Source organism: Carassius carassius, chromosome 14 (assembly GCF_963082965.1).
Source record: "Carassius carassius chromosome 14, fCarCar2.1, whole genome shotgun sequence".
Classification (NCBI taxonomy): domain Eukaryota; kingdom Metazoa; phylum Chordata; class Actinopteri; order Cypriniformes; family Cyprinidae; genus Carassius; species Carassius carassius.
Window position 1 is genome coordinate 29,725,859 of NC_081768.1, and position 19,302 is coordinate 29,745,160.

Consider the following 19,302-nt stretch of genomic DNA (forward strand, 5'->3'; position numbering starts at 1 on the left):
TGAGCAGCCTAGAGCGCCCCCTGGCGGCTGTAGATGGTAATGTTTTCTCTTGGTTCATTTCTCTCGGTTCATGTCAAATTAATTTGGATAAATAAGTCGCACCTGACTATAAGTCACAGGACCAGCAAAACTATGAAAAAAAGTGCGACTTATAGTCCGGTATAATGATAAATGTTGTAAAAGAGCATCTAAATGACAAACTAGCACACTGTTTTACATATGGGGATACAGTTTTCTTTTTTTTTTTATTGCCAAAACTGACCAGAATTTTAGATTTTTCCATTTATAGCCTACTATATATATATATATATATATATATATATATATATATATATATATATATATATATAGCCTAGTCTACAATGCTTCTATATTTTGAAGGTGACGAAGGAAGCAGCAGTAGCACTAGTGCTGCTAGTGCTCCTGCTGTTGAACAAGAGGGGGTGGACAGTTCAGCTTTTGAGTCAGAGCAGGAACCTTCAATAAACGTTTAAGCTATAAGCAAAACTAAACATGCTGGCTATACTCTTAAAAAATATCTTATTTTATGATTTATAAGTTCATCAGTAGGACTGTGATCATTGGGACATACAATTGATGGCAGCATAATTAATGTAGATTATTGAAAGTGCTAATTTCATATTGCAGAGAAACTCAATGTGCAGAGGGGGATTAAGGGAAAGATGATCGAGACGTTGAATGCCTTGATACTCCATTTGGTTATTTTACCTGTCCACAGTCTAAGGATTTTGATTTAAGTATAACCCAATTCAAACAACTGAAAGAGCCAAACAGTTTAGCAGTCTGGTGGACACACGAATTGGGTGGTGGTGACTGCAGCAACAGAGGTGGCCAGGGGTGGAGTCAAATTCCCGGCCTGATTTACTGTTCCAGTCCGTCACTGTGTGTATCTGATCTCACTGCTGCTCAGCCGAATCTGGTCTGAGTGCATCATGGGAGAAGTAATCTATTTAAGTATGATAAGCATTGTCTGCTTCTGTATCCATTTCTGCAAGAGCAGCGAGCTATAATACAACTCAAGCAGAGGCGTCGTGCCCATTCAAAGTGAGGGGGCACGTGCCTTCTCAGATTTCTGAGCCAAGTGGATTTTAAATGCAGCTTCCAAACGAAAAAAAAAAAAAATTGCAGAATAATATTTTTTATATATTTGATACAATCACAGCGGTGTGATTAGATCGTTCAGTGCACAGCATCAGCTGCTAAATTCAAATCTGCGTTCGCTGGCTGGCGCTGAGCCAGAGACAGACGCGTTCGTACAACGCTTCATGATAACCAATCAGAAACTATTCTGTTGCGCTTATGGATGCAATGGGAGACGTCCAGAAGAGTCATCACTGAAACGCGGTGTTTTGTTCACTTGCTCGCTGACTGAATTATTTAGCGAATTCTCTCATCAGAAACAACAAAAAGTGCAGATGTGCGTACGAATGTAAGTAAGATATTCGTTACTCTTTACTCTCTGTAAAATGAAAGTGTTAAAATAAGTATCTTACAATATTGTTATTAAAATTTACATTAAATGCAAATTCAGTCGTATTAAAAATATTTTATGGCATGATATGGCACTTAAGTAAAAAGTCAGGTTTTTATGTGTAGTTAATAGATTACACTAAATTTCCATATATTGATCAAATAACAATCTATAAAGGTGCAAAACGCGTTTACCTACACATATTTGAGAAACGAGATATTTCCTGATATATTAAGCATGTTTGGAATTGTTTTGAATAAAAAGGAAAAAAAATTATTTAAAAAATAAGCCTATATCAGTTATACAGTGCTTTCGTAGAATGACTTATACTCCCGACCCCCCCCCCCCCCCCCCCGGCCCCAATGTGCCCCCTCAAAAATCATGAATGCATGATGCCCCTGAACTCAAGCACATTAAATCTGAGCTAATTCTGTGAACTGAATATACTGATCTAATGCTCTTGCCTTGGTCTCCTCCAGCTGTCTCTGTAGGGTTTGTGGGTCTCCAGCGATGGGCTCGGACTGCTGCCTTCTGGACTCTTCCTCAGAGACATTCAGCCACTTCACCAGAGCACCACTGGCATCTTCATACTTCTTGTACTTGTCCACCACGTCTTTCAAGTTAACTCCAAGCTGATTACACTGAAATGCACCAGACTTATGTTTTTTTTTCTTTCAGTTTCATTTTTTTATTAGTTATATAAAAGAAGTGTTTAATAATGTCATAGACTGAAGAATACTGTTTGAATGTTTGCGGAATTTAGAGGCAAATGCTGCCATCTATTGGTGGTAATCAAAAAGTGCTTCATTTCCGATCTAGCAAAATGATTCGAAACTACTCTTAACACTTTAGTTAGGGACCAGTTCTCAGTATTATTAGTTAGCATGCCTATTATTAACATATTGGCTCTTTATTAGGATTTATAAAGCACATATTTTGCATCACCATATTCTACATCCCTAATCCTATCCAATACAACTGCCATGCTAACTATTAATAAGCAGCAAATTAGGAGTTTATTTGAGGCAAAAGTCGTAATTAGTAAGAACTGGACCTTAAAATAAAGTGTGACCGAGAATTTAATTACAAAAAATTAAATTTTTAAAAAAAAATTCTCATTTTTTAAAGCAAAACAGAATTTCTTCTTTCCTTTCTTTTTATTGTGTAGTGACCTCTAGAATTTGACATTAGAAATACCTGCGTATGCAAGGCTTTGTAGTGGCTGGTGGCAGAGTCCAGCCTTTCTTTCACTGCAGCACAAGTCCCGGACATATCAACCATCGGCAGGCCGTCTGAATCACCGTGATCGCAGGCCTTCGCTGTGTCCAGCACCTTCTGACCGGAGATGGTTATGAAGCGCAGGTCTCCTTTATGAGAGATGACGTCCTCAGAGAAACTCTTCTGTCTCTGTAGATTATTACTCAGAGTGTCCAGATCAACGGCGGGTAACCCAAGCTCCTCCATGTGCCCATGGGACTGCTGTAGCCATGTCTCAAACTCCTCACAGTCCCCCTTGAACTTCTGAAGCTCCTCCTGGACAGTCTGGACCTGCTTCATCTGCTGCTCGGCCTGCGTGAGAGAGGACTCGTAGCGTGCCTTCAGCTCTTTGATGTCCCCCTGTAACTTGTCTTTTTCAGCGGGTGACAAGACCTGAGCCTGTTTGTCGAGTAACACCTGTGCTGACCGTGTGGCGATGATCAGATCCTGCTGTTGGGACAAGATCTCCTGGTGGCGGGCCTGTGAATCGAGAACCAAGAGCTAGTAAGTCAAAGCATTTTACTGAATTTTCAAATCGAATGCATTTTATTCAGTGTTGTTGAATTGTTTTCCTCTTTTTCACCTGAATCTAATTTAGGCTGTAAACAAGTCACCATTTAATTAAATATCCTTGGTCTACAGATTATGACTGCACCAATATAAATAAATGATCTTATGGTGAATAGAATTGCTTAGCCATTGTTTTTCTACAACATTTTCTTAAAAAAAATCGAAGGAGTAGTGCGATATCAATTGTGATATTTACAGCTACAGTTGTGATTGAAAGTTTAGAATTTCCTATATTTCTGCATAAGTATGACACACAAAAAACTGGAACAAATGAGACCAAAATACTAATTTACAAAGATCACTCCAAAAGAAAGAAGTGATGCAAGAAAATCATCATTGGTATCTGGTCCAGAAAATTACAAGATCATTGTCTTATGCCTGGTTTCCATTCCATTTTGCATGAGAAATGTAGTAATAGCACACAATGTTGCAAAGGTAGCTTCTCAGCAAATGTAGGCCCTTCTCACTTTGACCACTGCTCTCCAAAAGGAACATTGCTGCCCATCTGCAGTTTGTTAAAGATCTACTGGATAAATGTTTTATGGATGGATGAGACCAAAATAGAACTTTTGGGTTTAAATGAGAAGTGTTGTGTTTGGAAAGATGGGAAAGAAACTTTGATTGCAGTATCATGTGATTGCAGTATCATGATTTGGGCCTGTTTCGCTGCATCTGGGCCAAAACAGCTTGCCACCAATTATACCAGCAAGTTGTAAAGGAAAATATCAGGACGTCTGACCATGAACTTCCAAGACCAGACATTCAAAACCCAATTTAAATGTTGTGGAAGGACTTAAATATTTGGGGTAAATTCTATAGGGTTCACAAACTTTCAAGCACCACTGTATATACTCAAGTACTCACTTGAACCATATTAAACTGCTGGTCCAGATCCAGGTCTTTACCGACTTGTTTTTCGCCAACATGTAGACTTGTGTTATCTGTAGTATCTAATGCATTTCCATTAGGGTCATCTTCCTCTCCAATTATTCCCTTCATTGATGTGTTCTCAGGCATGTTTCCATTCTGTTTAACCATCTGATCCTTTTGTATTCCACCCATTTCTTTCTCTTTCCCAATGTTGGAGATCCAGCCAAGAAGACTCTCAATCTTAGTTTTGCTCTCCTCAAGTTGTTCAACAGCTGCCTCCTGTACAGACAGGTAAAAATGGAAAAGAATCAAATGTATACAAACATACATTTTAGAGCCGGCACAAACTAAATGCAATTGAGGAAGTGACTAAATTGAACCTTTTGATTGAATAGTGTTTGGGAAAGTGTTTTTAACCTTCTCAGTCACCTGCTTGATGGCACTGCTCAAAACCTTCTCTAGATCCTTCCTTGACTCTTCTGACTTCTGGTTAAGCATATTCGCTTTGCTCTTCAGTTCCTCCAGTTTGTCCTCAAGAGCTGATATCTGCTCTGGAGTGAGTTTGCTGCGATTCTCCTCCAGAAACTTTTCAGTGCTACTAATGACTTCATTAAGCGCGCTGACATTAGCCTGGAGGTCTTTCTGTAAAGCCTGAGAGGCCAACATAGACACACAAACACAATTAATCACAATAGTGTTGGGCAATATGGTCATTTTTCAAATCGTCATATCGTCAGCCCGTGAGATCGACGATACACGATCTTATCGTGCATGGGTGGAGCAAGAGAGAGACTCTTTGTTCTTGTGTTTTAAACCGTGCAGGTGTGTGAGAGAACATATGGAATCACCAATTATTGAAAAAATATACTTTAAAACATACTGATAAACTAATGTTAAATATAAAAATACTGTATTTAAAACAGCTACGTTCATATATATAGTCGGACACAACTGTCATATCGTGCGTCCTGTGACAATTTGCCGCATCTGTGTGCGGAAGTTATCAGTCTAAATGTTCTGCATATTGAGTCAACGGTGAAAATCAATATTAGATTTAATTTAAAGTCCAACAGTTTAACACTAATATTGTGCATAAACGAACAAGTTAAATATAAAGTATTTAAAACAGGTAAGTTCATATATTTGTAGTAAAGTTGAATTGAACTGATGCATCATTCATACAGCGCTCCGGACCGCGCGCCTCATGACGAGCTCGACGCAAATTCGTTTGCTATTCGTTTAAAATAGTGCACATATATAGGCCGTTCAGATTACTTGTTAAAGTGCAATGAAACACCTTATATCTGCAGACGATGTACGTCTGTTTGTGGATGGTGACTTAGTAACGGCCAAAACTCTGTATTTTGCATGCATCACATTATAGTGCGGTGTGCATGAAAATAATAACAAGGCGGCAGAGCAAACTTATCATCCATAGTGGTTCTCACGTAGTCCTTCTACGTCATCACTACATAGTGAGTGTTATAAGTGATAAGTCTAATAGAAGGTCTACGTGAGAACCACTATGGATGATAAGTTCGCTCTGCCGCCTTGTTAATATTTTGTCTTTACTTTATTTGTAACGCCAAGAAAGAGTTAATCTGTCATGTATGAGAAGAGCGTGTTGTCGTGTAGCAGCCATTAAATGTGTGGGACACCAACTCCTCGTTTTCCATCTCTTTCATTTCATGGATTAAACGAGTTATCAGAGTCAAGGCGGACAGTTTCAGTGACTACAGGCTCTAATCCTCCTGCGCTCGCACGCGCTGTGTGTGTGTGTGTGTGTGTGTGTGAAATGCGATGCTGAAATGAAATAGCTGGGCAGTTTTATTTTAATAAGCAGCCTTATAAAAATAATAGTTATTATTATTATAATCTAATACATTAATAGGAAAATGAGCCTAATATCGTATTGATTATCGACAGAGAAATCTGCTTATGTCGATATCTCTGACTATCGTCGATACACGATATTATCGTCTATCGGCACAACCCTAAATCACAACAAGCCAGACAAGGCCATGTGTTACAGTGATTTTACCACAGGTAAGGGTTACCAGTTGCCAACAAATTGCTAGGTACCTGTGAAGGTGTTGGTGCAGTTGTCTGGGTGTATTGCAAGGTTGGTTTGTGTGGTTGCATGGATAAGCATTTACTGAGTCTTGCAAGAGTTTTGCTAGGATGTTTAAAAATGGTGTTGGGTCATTTAAATTTAACAGCACACCTTAAACCAATAATTAACACAAATGGAGATATTTTTCATGGTTGTTGTGTAGGATCAGATTTGTGTCGATGTCTTGACACAGGTTATGATGCTTAACATAGACCTCCAATAACCATACAAATGTATGCATTACATGTACAAGCTTAGTAGGAAATGTTAACAGGTTGTACCTGATGCTCTTGTTGGTACTGCTGGAGGTCTCCCACAGTCTTTGCGCTGGCAGCCTGCTGCTGGTGTCCAATGAGGCGGTTTTCTGTCTGTGTCAGATCATCAAAAAGCTCCTGCAGTTTTTCTGAAAACTCCCTCTGCTTCTCCACAGCAGCCTACCACATAAACACTCAGTTAGAAAGAAAAACTATGACCTTCAGCAGCACACCAAATACTGGTCATTTAACCATTAGTAGTGACTGAGTATGCTGTAAACATGCTAGCCATTCAAAGGGATTTTGGCAATGGTAAAGAAAGGTGGATTAGTGCTGCCTTTACTGCTGGAAACACATTGAATAAAACATTGGTCCTTTTTGCAGTAAGAGATGCATTGGTTCAGACAGCCTGGAAAATGCAAACATGATCAGAAGAAGGTAAACATCACACAAATAATACATTCATGAATAGACCAATTTAGTCTTAAAGACATTATAAAACTCTTTTAAAAGACCCTACAAAGTAAAAAATGTAGTTTTGAGGCTTAAATTTACTCCACAGGCTCGTAAACTCCTAAAAGTTGGTAAAAATAGCTATTAGCCATGGGAATATCCACATTTTGCAACATCAAGTAGCAAATTAAGTTAATGACTATGGTTTAAACACAGTGCTATTGTCTATTTTTTAACAAGATTAGCAAATTGTTCAACATGTTCTGCACCAGTTTCTTGTTTCAAAAGGAAGAAAGCAAATGCACCAAAGGAAACTGCATTCAAGACACTTCATGGGGTCTTTTGGGTTTCCAGTGCTTCATATCAAAATATACCATACATCAAAGCAGCAACCTCATGCATTTGAATGTGATTAGGTAAAGGTCAATGGTCAGTGTTATCTCTTCGATCTCTCTCAGACCTGCTGCTGAGCCTCATCCTCACAGATCTCCAACTGGACCTCTAGAGTTTGTCTCTGAGTGAAGACTCTGTCCATGAGCTCTTTGAAGGATCTCTGGGTAGTGCTAAGAGCCCTCAGTAGGTGTCTGCTGTGAGTGGGACTCAGGAACTGAGCATGGTCAGAAATGAAGTTTTGGATATCAAAAGCAGCATCTTCTAGGAGCTGTCGGGTTCCTGATAAGTCTTTCTCTATGTCCTGAATCACAAACAATGAAAAACACTAAGCAAAACTGTTGAACAGATAGTGACTTCTTTTGATCTGGGAGATAAACATCACTTTTTAACTCTATGAAAAGCCTTGTATTTCACACAACTTTCAAATAACACAAGTCAACTTACCGTATTTTGCTGAATCTTGTTCTTAATTATTCCTATGTTATCAGCATCCATGATATCAAGCTTAGAAACCATCTCAGAATTGTCTTGCATATAAGCTGAGACCTTCTCAAGAGAGCTTAGCAAATCCTGATACAAGGTTTCCAAATGGATCTGTAAGCCATATTTGAACAAGTGTGAGAATCTAATTTTCATCATTCTGTATTTACTCTTGCTTTCTTTCCACAAGCCTTAACTAACCTTCACTGTCTCAATGGCTAGCAGAATAGCATTATTTCGCTCAGCTGACAAGTGGCAAACATCTGTGAAAGCATTCTGTAAATCTACATAGACTGTGGCCAAATCTTGGTGGATTTGCGTGGGAACGTTTTCGTCAGCGGAATTCAGAAGTTGATCTGCTACACTCAAATCTGCTGTAAGCAGGTCAGGGAGAGCAGCAATCTGTGCTTCCAGAGACTAGAAACAATGTGGGAGTAGGTGGTGAACAAAAGAAAGGAATTGTGAAGAAGAGCAACAGAATAAAAGGAACAAGCAATAGACTGCAGCACAGATAACCATTCAGAAAGAAGGCACAGGCAAACAACTCTTGTGAGTCAATGGAACTGAGGCTTTATATTTTATAAGTGACAAACCTGAACTTCTTTTAACTGACAATGCAACCCCTCAATGTCTTCTGCTAACAGACCCTTGGTCTGCAAGTCGCTTCTTATATCTTCAAGAGTATCACAGTGATCCTGAAGCCTCCCAACACATTCCAAGTAATTCTGGGTGGAATATCTCTGCAAGAAGTACACGTGCATCTGGATGACGCAGATTTGAAAATACACAAATCAGCATCTAAGTTGAGAGTAGTATCAGTACTCACTCTAGCTTTGACTCTGTCTGTTTGCTGTATGTATGGATCCTCTGCCATTGAAAGCAGGTGGTTAGACTCGGTTGGCTGGAAGATGTCATCTGCAGCAGCATCATCTGTGGTTGGAACAGGAATGATTTTGGCTTCCATGCCTTCTTTACTCAGGGCAGTGTCTCCCAAAGGGCTGCTTGGCTTTCCATCCACTTCCTCGAGCATTCCTTTATCTCTGTCTGTGGAGATCCCATGAATCATCTCCAGTAGATCAGTCTGATGCTTTGGTTCATCATTACTCTCGTCAGATGGCCAGTTTTGAGCTTCTCTTGGTTCTTCATGTTTTTTCAAATCCAAGAGGATATCAGGATCCCCACTTCTCTCATTTGAACTGGCATGATTGGTTGGTGAGATTCCAGAATGGTGCTGAATAATTTCAACAATGCTATCGATGGCTTGGCATTTTTGTTTTTGAGTCTCATCCATACTTGCTCCATCCATCTTCATTTGGATCAACTCATTTGAAAAAGACTTTAAATCACTGCCTCCTATCGATTTTGGTAAACTTTCATCTTCGGCCATTGCCATGTGAGATAAATGAAGATCATCCTGGTGTACACATTCAGCAACCACTGTATCTCCAGCTTGAGACTGGTTGAAGATGTTTCCACTTTGTTCGCTATTTTGATCATGCATTAATTTAACTGAAGGACTTGGAATTTGGGCGGCAGACTGCATATCATTGAATTCTGCAATTATATCCTGTGAACAATGACCTGAGGATGACACTAGCATTTCTAAGTCTTTTACTTGTGTATCATTGTCACTTGTAAAGTCTGATTCAGATGATCTGGTTAACTCATCTTTTGTAGTGGTCTTTGGGGCTACATTATAATAAAATAAGCCTTGCTTACTTGGGTAGTGCATGTTATGGTTACCTCCACTTGAATCACCTTGACTAGAATTAGTAACAACTTCAAGTGGTAACTGCTCGGAATTTCCTGTTGATCCAACTAAATCCATCAAATCGAGCTGACATTTGCCATCTGAGCCTTTGAAACCTACAGAGTTTTCTACATTCTTTTCTAAGTCAATACTGCTTTCTGCACAAACCGCACTAGGCTCAACTTCTGTTTCTGGTGCATTTCTGTTCTCATATTTAACCATGTCCTTTACTCTGTTTTCAGAGCTAAACACACCTGAATCCTCAACAGAATGCTCATCGTCTAGGTTCTCTCTTACATTATTGGAGTATTTAGCTTTATTTGATGCATTGGTCTGAGATGACACCTCCTCTTTCTCATTCAGAATATTCTGAGCTAATGTGTGTGGTTCATCAGTACTTAAATTCACCTTTGCTATAGTGGCACTTGCGCAACATAAAGATGAGTTTGACTGTGAATCAACAGGTGTTCTAATTTGTGCAAGATCTTCTATCATTGGTAGTGACGCGCTTAAGCCCTCATAAGGCCTTTTGTAAAAATATGCATTTTTTTCAGACTCCACTTTGGACCTGTCGAATTCCTGTTCAGGGTTAGGAACACACTCTGATTTACTTTCTTCAGAGCAGATATCACTTTGTGATGAACATGATATCCCAGAGTCACTCTGTACAGGGCTAACAACCTGACTCGCTGTTGTCTCAAGATATGCCATTTGCCTGACACATGGTGATAGACTTACAGTTTTACAAGAATCATCAACATCAAAAGTATCCACGCTGTTATGTGGTCTTTCGGTCTCATTTCCTTCCAAAGGGAAACCTCTTTCTCTTTCATCTGTAGTGTCGATGTGGTTTTTGGAGTCTATAGTCTTGAAACTAGCATACTGTTTATCACAATCTTCCACTATTCCATTCGTCTCAGACACTTTTTCAAACACATTGTCTTTTGTTGAAATGCCTTTAGATAGTGTGTCAGTAATGGTGAGTAACAGAGAACCCTGACTACTGCTCACACATGCTATGTCTGTAGGTACCTGTGTGGCTTCATCAGATCTCAGGCTTATCTGTCCTCTTTTTGCTAAGTCAGGTACCATAATGTCTCCCCTTTCATCCTGTTGTGAATGTATCCTCTCAGCCTCTTCATCATCCAACATCCCAGACTGGTGGGCATTGTTTACACTGAGCACACACTTTCCATCATGATCAATGATGGCCTTCCTGATTTCCTCTGCAGAGAGAATACTTCTGCTGAGATCATCAGTAATCAGACTCGTCTCTAAAGCATCACAAACGCTAATGGTTTTTCCAGCTGCTGCATCCAAGAAACCACCCAGAAGGTTCTGCTTTTCCATGATCTGTAGTGCTACCTTACTTGAGATGCAGCCTTTACTGACAGAAATGTTCAGAACTGACAATGTAGCATTTTTGTTCTCATTCAATCCATCCTCTTGAAGCTGAGGTGCGAGTACTTCTAAGATGATCTCTTCATCAATAAGGCCTTTACCGAGAGCAGCTTCAAGCTCATACCGTTTTCCAGAGGTAACATCCAAAATCCCACCTTCCTCTAATTGTGCCCTAAGAAGATGGATGGAATAATCTCTCTCAAGCTTGTCATCCCACACAACCTCTGTATGTGGAAATTCAGAGGACATTTCTGTATAACTGATTGTTTCACTGGACAATAGTGTGGAGTCTTTTGAATGTTTTTCCTGGTCTTTATTGGTCTCATGACAATCGGGATGCACTTCCATCGAGCACAAACTCGAGGTAGTTGCTTCTACAGAAAAGGTTATTTGTGGTAACTGCATTTCTTCTGACGGTTGAGAAGAAGCTATGTTACTTGTTTCTGCTTGGCACTTGTCTGTGTTTGAACATGTAGAATCCTTAGACAGTTTGTTAGCTTCAATTAGAGTCACATGTTTGACACAGTCTAGTAAAATATCACATCTGCGATTAGTTTCTATGGTATTTATAACAAATTCAGATTGTAGAGTAGGTTTTGGGCAATTATGTAATGCTGTAGAATTCACCACTCCATGCCCTTTTTCTGTTGTGCTTTCCAAAGGTTCACATATTTGCAATTCTCCCAGAGCACTATAATCGGCATTCAGACAAGCATTGTCATTGTCAGAAATATTGTTATTTAGTTGAGACTCTTCGGAAACCTTCATATAAAGTCCGCTTAACTCAACTACATGTTCTGATTCGGATGTTTCGGTGAAGAGTAATTTAGCCATTTTATTTAACTGCCAATCAAAGATCAACAGTCTTTGGCCTGACTTTGGATCCAAATAGCTATTCATCATGAGGTAAGAAATAAATAACTGTTTCGCCTCAGAGAGAGATGGTGCATCTGTGCTGTTTTCATCACTGATTTCTTCACCGATGGAACAAGATCCATCAATTTGAAGCTCCTTCATTACCAGCCAGGATGAAAACCTGTTATTCAGTTCATCTATATCAGGGAACACATCTGGGATTTCTATTTTCTTCAACAACTCTTTGGTAAATGTCTCAATTAAGTTATCCTCCTCCGCAGAATCAATGTCAACTACCTCGGAAGTTTCAGGTATGTACAAGGCTGTTATTTTGTGCCGGTTACGAAGCAACTCAGACGCTAGTTTGTCTGTGATTATGTTTTGCTGAAGAGAGGTGGAGAAAGAGAGAATTTCACCAGCATTAGGCCAAAGAAGACCCATGAAGGCCTTCTGTCTCTCCAGAACTAACAACGCTGTGCTGGAGCTTATTAAGTCACACTGGACAGCCTCATCGACTGTAAGTCTGGATCTGTTGCAAGGATTAACAATGCCACCATTTTGGGCCTGATGGCTCAGTGTCTCACTCGCAGTGTCCTGATCGATCAGACCCTCGAATAAGGCCTCCTCGACAGTCACCTTTCGGCCAGTTTTGGGGTCAACTATGCCTCCTGCAAACAACTGGGTGCTCACCAACCGACACATGGTCTCCCTATCAATGATGCCCTCGTGCATGGCTTTCATAATGCTAATCTCTCTCCCAGACGTCAGGGATATATTTCCATCCTTTCCACGTTTCACTGGAAGCAGACGAAGTCCTGTCAGCTTGTGCATAATGCATCTCTGCATAAGCTGACTAAGCGTGCATTTTTCTGCAGTGTTGGGGTCAATCAAGTTCTTCCAACTATCCTTCTTCGCCAATATCTTGATAAACAGTGACTCGGGTATCAGGCCAAGTTGAAAAGCCTTTTCCAGATGTAGAATATCTCCAGTGTATTTCGGTCTTAACCCTCCAGTTGCAAGCTGGATTTCAATTATCTTTATAGCTGTTTGCTCAGATATAGCCCCATTTTCCAGGGCTGTTATAACTGGCAAGGGTTCTAAAGCAAATTGGAGATTCTGAAGACATTTTTTAGCTTCATTCAACTCTTGCAGTTGCTTGCACATTGCGTCATCCACAAGTTTGTTCTTGAATGCATCTTCCAAGTCCATATACAAGTGCTGTTCAGGCCAAATGAGTCCAGTGGTTATAAGCTGGGCCTCTAGAAGACCAAGTCCTGTGTTCTGGTCGATGAGCCCGTTGTTCACTGAGCAACACACAGACATGACAGCTCCACTTTCAACATCCAGAATCCCTTGGAGGACCTGCAGTGCCTGGAAAGAGATAAAAGAAATCAGGATGTTTCTACATGCATGTTCAAACATGATCACTAGATAAATTTTCATTGCAATATTGGTTATAAAAGTGATCAAACTTACTCACCCTATCCGTTGATTTTGAACTAGTGCAAGTCATGAGCAAGAGAAATGGCACACAATAAAAGCTTACATGCATCTGTGTACAGAACTCTTAGTATTTTGTAGAACAACACTGTTAGAGAAAACTCACTGAGCATTATGTTATTATTTGCACTGTGCTGAACCCCATGTAGACAAAAAGAATGTCCTCAGGGTTTGCTGTGAAGAAAGATTGAGAGTGGCTAGCATGCAGTGTATGTTTACAGCATACTCGGTTGACCATGAAGTTTTCAATTACACACAAAGTCTTTCTTCATCTTCACAATGGTGGGATTAAACGGTTAAAGTGAAAACTGTCTTACCATGCTATATATTTCAAGCTGTCAAAATGAAAGTTAGTCATGCCATTGGAGAAAGTGTTTACACTTCACACACAATAACCACCATATATAACCAGCATCGGGTTGGCAGTGGCAGAATATTTTTATTTCACCTGATCGGCAGAGTAAGCTGCATCTGCACACTGTTGAGAGAGCTCGCTGTAGGCTTGACGAAGAGATTTCAGCTGCTCTTCTGCTTCTTGCTTTTCTTCTTCAGTCATGCTGGTGAAAGAAAACATTTCACAAAATCAGTTCACAAGACACGCAAGCCCATGCAAATAAACAATGATTCATTCTCAGTGAATGCTTTCCCTTCCATTGACATAACATACTTGTCACTATGTTTTGTTAGCATCAGCTGTGTAGTTCGCAATGCTTCTCCAATTTGTTCCTTCTTTGTCATCATCTCCTCCAGTGACATCTATAATAAAACATAGGAAGTCAATAATGCTTTACAAGCACAGTATTTAGTAAATCACAATTAGGTTGAGATGGCTTTAATTGCAACCTTCTAAAACCACTTCATCCAACATCTACTGTAGGCCATGTAACCATTGGAACTCCATTAGCCATACAGTTTGTGGGCATATGATACTATTGAAAATCTGGAGAAAAAAAATTCCATCATCTCATCTTATTTTTATTTATTTTATTTTTTGGGGGGAGGGGGGATCCAAAGGTCCATGACCGCACTAAAACTAAATCAGTAAAAGAAACAAAGTTAAAACAAGAAGCTATTGTAATTCCCTTCCATACATCCATCCATTTTCCAAACAGACTTATGTAGGGTCAGTGGGATGCTGAAGCCTATCCAAGCATCTCAGGCCACATGTGGGCAAAATTGTGGAAATATGGCCACTCCCTCACAGAGTTCAGAAACAGAAAATGTAATGTCTCCAATTCTGCATGCCTTTGTGTTGAAGGAGATACCACAGCACCCAGTCACAAGGAGGACATGGAAACTCTACACAGAAAGGCCTCCTGACCCACTAAGCAACCTTGATATTCTAATTTGTAAAGCAGTTATAGATAACTATAAAATCAAGTTTGTGACCATGTGAACTGCCTTGGACAAAAGTTACAGGTCCCACTGAAGCATAAAATCCTCTCAGGAACAAATCATGCTAGAAGACATAATCATCAGGTTCTACATACAGTACATTTATGGAGTTTATGATATTAAAGCAGACATGGGGGTATACACTTACTACAGATTCTGAAATTCATGTCATTTTTAAAAAAAAAATTTCCCGTTGTACTTTCCAGTGATAATATGTTTGTAATGAACAGAAAATGCAAAATACAAGCATTTCCACAAGTGGCCTCCGACTTTTGGATCCCACTGTATTTTTAAAGATATGTTGCCATGTTTATATAAACATCAGGATTGAGTTCTAAAGCTTTATTTGGAGAAGTATATGGAAGAAGGTCTGTCATTTTGGACACTGTAGATGGATGAATGGTCATTTTGACACAACTTTCTAATTTGGGAAACAGTTTATTTTATATGGCATGTAAACTGCTCTCTGCTTTGGGTCAGTCGTCAGAACATTTACCAGCTAAATTACTTGGCTATGACGACCAAGCAGCACTCCAAAATAAGTGGTGTGTAGGACTGTGTTTGATAAATGTAGAGATATAATGTAACAGCATCACTAAATGAAATCTGTAACTACCAAAAAATGCAGTGATTTAATGCCCAGTCTAAATTGTACAGTTTATCACACTGCACATGTAATGTATGCTGTAGATGTATTTGATTAAGCCATGTAAGTGCTTGTGGATACAATTTATTGGATTATCATTGTTGTGAAAAATAGAAAGTGACCAGATGACACAAAAAAGTGATTATTGTGAACATACAAATTACTACTTGCAATAAATGAATAGAAACTTTATGGATAAATACTGTGAAATGTGTGTGGATAACAGAAGAAGGTAACGAGTATGTAAACAACACCAAAATATGAAGCAATGCAAAATAATCTTTATTCAGAAACATAATGGAAATGTGTATGTTCTGATGTGTTTGACAAAGTTTGGAAATGATGAAAGCAATTCCCTGAAATGTTCTATGTTAACAAGATGCTGACATTTAAACAGCTACAGATGAAGTAAAGGGATGGTTCACCCAAAAATTTTAATTAGTGATAGAAAAGATTTTATTGCGAAATATGGATATTTTTCGTACAAAATGCATGGATTCGCTACAGGAGGCTTTCATTCACCCATATGAGGCACATTTTATTATGGATGTGTGTGCTTTATTTAACGTGTTTTGGACTGTTGAACAGAAACACCTGCCCCTGCAATGATAAGGCTTTGAAGTGACAGGACAATTTTTTTATATAACTCCCGATTGGATTCCTCTGAAAGAAGAACGTTATATACACCTAGGACGGTTCGAGGATGAGTAAAATGCAGGCTAATTTTTATTTTGGGTGAACTAACCCTTTAACCTGTAAGATCCAAAGCTGAAGACCTGTTGAACAAAACAATCAGGTAGTTTGACTTGTTTACCTGGGGCTTACTAGTGCTCTCAGTGCTGGGTTTGCCATCACTTTGAGCCTTTCCATCTTTGTTCAGGTTCGTTTTCATACAAGACATCCAATTTAACAACTTGTTAACCTTATTGCCATGATCTTTCTTCTCATCCTCAACAGACCTCTAAAATCATCAGGGGAAAAAATGTAGGGTGGATTAGAAAATGTAAAACATTTATAATTAGCTTATTAAATTCTATGTTTGAATATAATATGCAACAAGAAAGCTTCCAGCCATTTTATGAAGAAGCATGCTTGGCAATAAATAAAAAATGCAATTGAAAAGAAATGAATGGAAATTAATTTTTTAAATAATATCTTACAGTAGAAAAATCCCATATTTAAAAACTCCCATTTTCACCATTCTGACTTAGAAATTTTTCAGCATAACAATCAATATATTCTTCTATGTTTGATAAAGTGCCACCACAAAGGGTAGCAAATAAACTAGCCATATCAATTACTTTTTTCTGCCGTTCATAAAACATTCACCAAAAATGACCTGGTTTTAGATTTTAGGCACTGTCCAGAACCATATCAGAAGGGCCGATATGTCCAGAAGTATTGGAAGAATGAAGTATTGCCAGTACTATGGGGCTTGGTTGCTTCTAGAAGGACAAACCCAGAGTGGCTGTCAAAGATACTCTTTTCTAGAGCTTCCTTGAAAGACATTTTTTCACTTGGTTTTGGGGCAAGTGATGCATTTCGAATGGGAGTTGTCATGCTGAAGATGTGCAGCAGTTGGTTTGTCAATCAAGCAATTCTGTATTGCATCATCCAAAGAGACTATCTCTTGGCTCTCTGGGTTAATGAGCCCACCAGTCGCTAGTTGAAACTCAAGACACTTCAATCCGACATCTTTTGGGAAAAGGTTCTCTTGCATCGCCTGAGCCACAGTCAAAGTCTTTCCATTCTGAGGGTGAATGATACCATAATAGGCTTGCTCACATTACTGGAGCTGTCTGGCAAAACCTTCATCCAAGAGTCCTCGATGTTGAGCTTCTTTAAACAGAACCCTTTCTCCAGATGCTGGATCACAGATGCCTCCAGTGCAAGCCTGAGCTTCTAGCAACCTCAGTTCGGTGAGACAGTCCACAAGGTTCTGCTGGTGTCCTTTGAAAACCGGGAGTCGTTTCTTCAAAGACAAATCCCAGAGTCCAGCAACGGGACCATTTGGGACTTTAAAGACAACTCTTCTGGAAATCAAAAGATCAGCGAGCTCAGAAATACTGAGCTGACCACTCCGGAAGCTGTTGAGCTCTTCCATTTGGAGAATTTTCAGACTAAGAGCATTTTCAATGCAAATCTGCCGCCCACTCTTATGGTCTGTTAGAATGTGTAGAAGGTTCCTACTTGAGTCCATCATTGTTATCTCCTGCCATTCACTCTCTTGTTGTGAGAGAAATAGGTAGGTTTCCCTGTCAATGTAGCCGGCCTTATATGCTTCGTAAGCAGAAATTTTAACACCATTAGAAGTGTCAATAACCGATATCCTGTGTCTGCTGGACGGTGAGAGGGTGTACAAATGCTGATCACCAAAAGGAAGAAGATACACTCCACCGTTGACATCATACACACAGATTCTGAGCAGTTCGCTATATTACGCCTTCTGCCCTGTTTCTGGGAAGTGAAAATCGTTTGGGTTACTGACTGGATCATAGAGACTTTGAAGTGTGGCTTGATTTATGAGCCCGTGCTCTAGCGTACCATCCATGGGCACCCTACATCCAATCAATGGATGAATCAACCCTCCAGTAGCGATCTGTGTTTCTATTAAAGCTTTTCCTCGATGCCTGTCTATAATTCTCTCTTCCATAGCTTGAAACACTGAAAGAATCTTCCCAGCATGAGTATAACCACTGACTGCTTTGTAAGCTTCAGTTATTTTATCCTTGAGATCCCCAGTAATGACACCTTTCTCAAAAGCATCTGACGGTGAGTACGCCTGGCCTGTCATAGGATCAATGATGCATCCTGTGGCAGCTTGTGCTTCCAGAAACTCAATGGCATAGGTTTTAGATATAAATCCTCCTGCTGCAGCGTCTAGGAAAGACAGCCTTTTCTTGCTAGACTCCATGTAAACACCTGCAATTGAGGATGGTTTACCAGTGAATTGAGCAAGTGATGCTTCTATCTCCTCTATAGTGATGAAGCCTGTTTGCAACTTGAGTGCAATTTCCTGAGTAATTATTTTAGTTTTTACCAACTTTTTAATACTTATCCTTCCTCCGAGACCTTGAATTTTATTGGAAGACGACTCCATTTTTAGCCCTTTTGATTTACTTGTTATAGGCGAGTCAGAATCAGGATCAATGACATTGAATGAAACAGTCTGGCTTTTACCAGACCTGCCTTTATCAGACACCAAGCTTTTCCTAAGTACAGTGTCAGTGATCTCACTCTGACTGTTACCAACCATCACCTGGTTTATGTGTATTTCAAAAGCATTTGAATTCTGGAGTGAAACTGAATTTTCTGGTTTCTTGGTAGTATAATCCAGTGTTCTTTCAGTGATCACTTGCATTTTGCTTTGCTTTACTTTTTGTAGCTCCTCCAGAATGTTTTCTTTTTCCAGTGTAGCTACTTGCAAGCATGAGATCATTTATGCTATTAAAGTATGAAAATGTCAAAATAAGTGTAATAGTATATAATTACATTTTAATACATGTTTTATTATATAAATAAATACGTTACTATTATACATGTATATATTGAATATATTTATGTAAGAAATAAGGTGAAGTGTGTAATTTCTGCATTAACAGAACTGCAAGAAATAATTATTAATAGTTTCCTTTCTGCCCTTCTCTCCCATCCTCTAATGCTTTTATTTACACAAGTGAAAAATATATGCTTGCTGCAATAAACAAGGCACTATTACTGTCTGGGGTAAGCAGGTGGTAAACATAATTATAATTAAGATTTATAGTGATCATGGCAGTATATATGTGCAACTGATGATCAAATTCTGCAAAAGAACAGTCAACTATTAAATGGCACTTGGATTTGCTTGTTAGAATGTGCTTCATTTCGATG

General features: G+C 39.2%; 1 protein-coding gene and 1 pseudogene across 1 annotated transcript in view; both read right to left on the bottom strand.

Moving 5' to 3' along the window:
• Positions 1 to 19,302, bottom strand: part of LOC132157469 (dystonin-like) — a 199,244-nt gene that overhangs the window by 67,055 nt on the left and 112,887 nt on the right. The window contains exons 37-49 of the mRNA XM_059566826.1: positions 16,244 to 16,390; positions 14,056 to 14,144; positions 13,837 to 13,945; positions 8,709 to 13,259; positions 8,476 to 8,622; positions 8,084 to 8,299; positions 7,847 to 7,996; positions 7,470 to 7,703; positions 6,584 to 6,736; positions 4,607 to 4,840; positions 4,184 to 4,468; positions 2,690 to 3,229; positions 1,957 to 2,133 (exon numbers count right to left, since the gene is read on the bottom strand). Of these exons, the coding sequence (XP_059422809.1) occupies positions 1,957 to 2,133; positions 2,690 to 3,229; positions 4,184 to 4,468; positions 4,607 to 4,840; positions 6,584 to 6,736; positions 7,470 to 7,703; positions 7,847 to 7,996; positions 8,084 to 8,299; positions 8,476 to 8,622; positions 8,709 to 13,259; positions 13,837 to 13,945; positions 14,056 to 14,144; positions 16,244 to 16,390 (7,032 nt within the window). The remainder of the gene's footprint in view (positions 1 to 1,956; positions 2,134 to 2,689; positions 3,230 to 4,183; positions 4,469 to 4,606; positions 4,841 to 6,583; positions 6,737 to 7,469; positions 7,704 to 7,846; positions 7,997 to 8,083; positions 8,300 to 8,475; positions 8,623 to 8,708; positions 13,260 to 13,836; positions 13,946 to 14,055; positions 14,145 to 16,243; positions 16,391 to 19,302) is intronic.
• LOC132157467 (plectin-like) lies at positions 16,505 to 18,870 on the bottom strand (annotated as a pseudogene).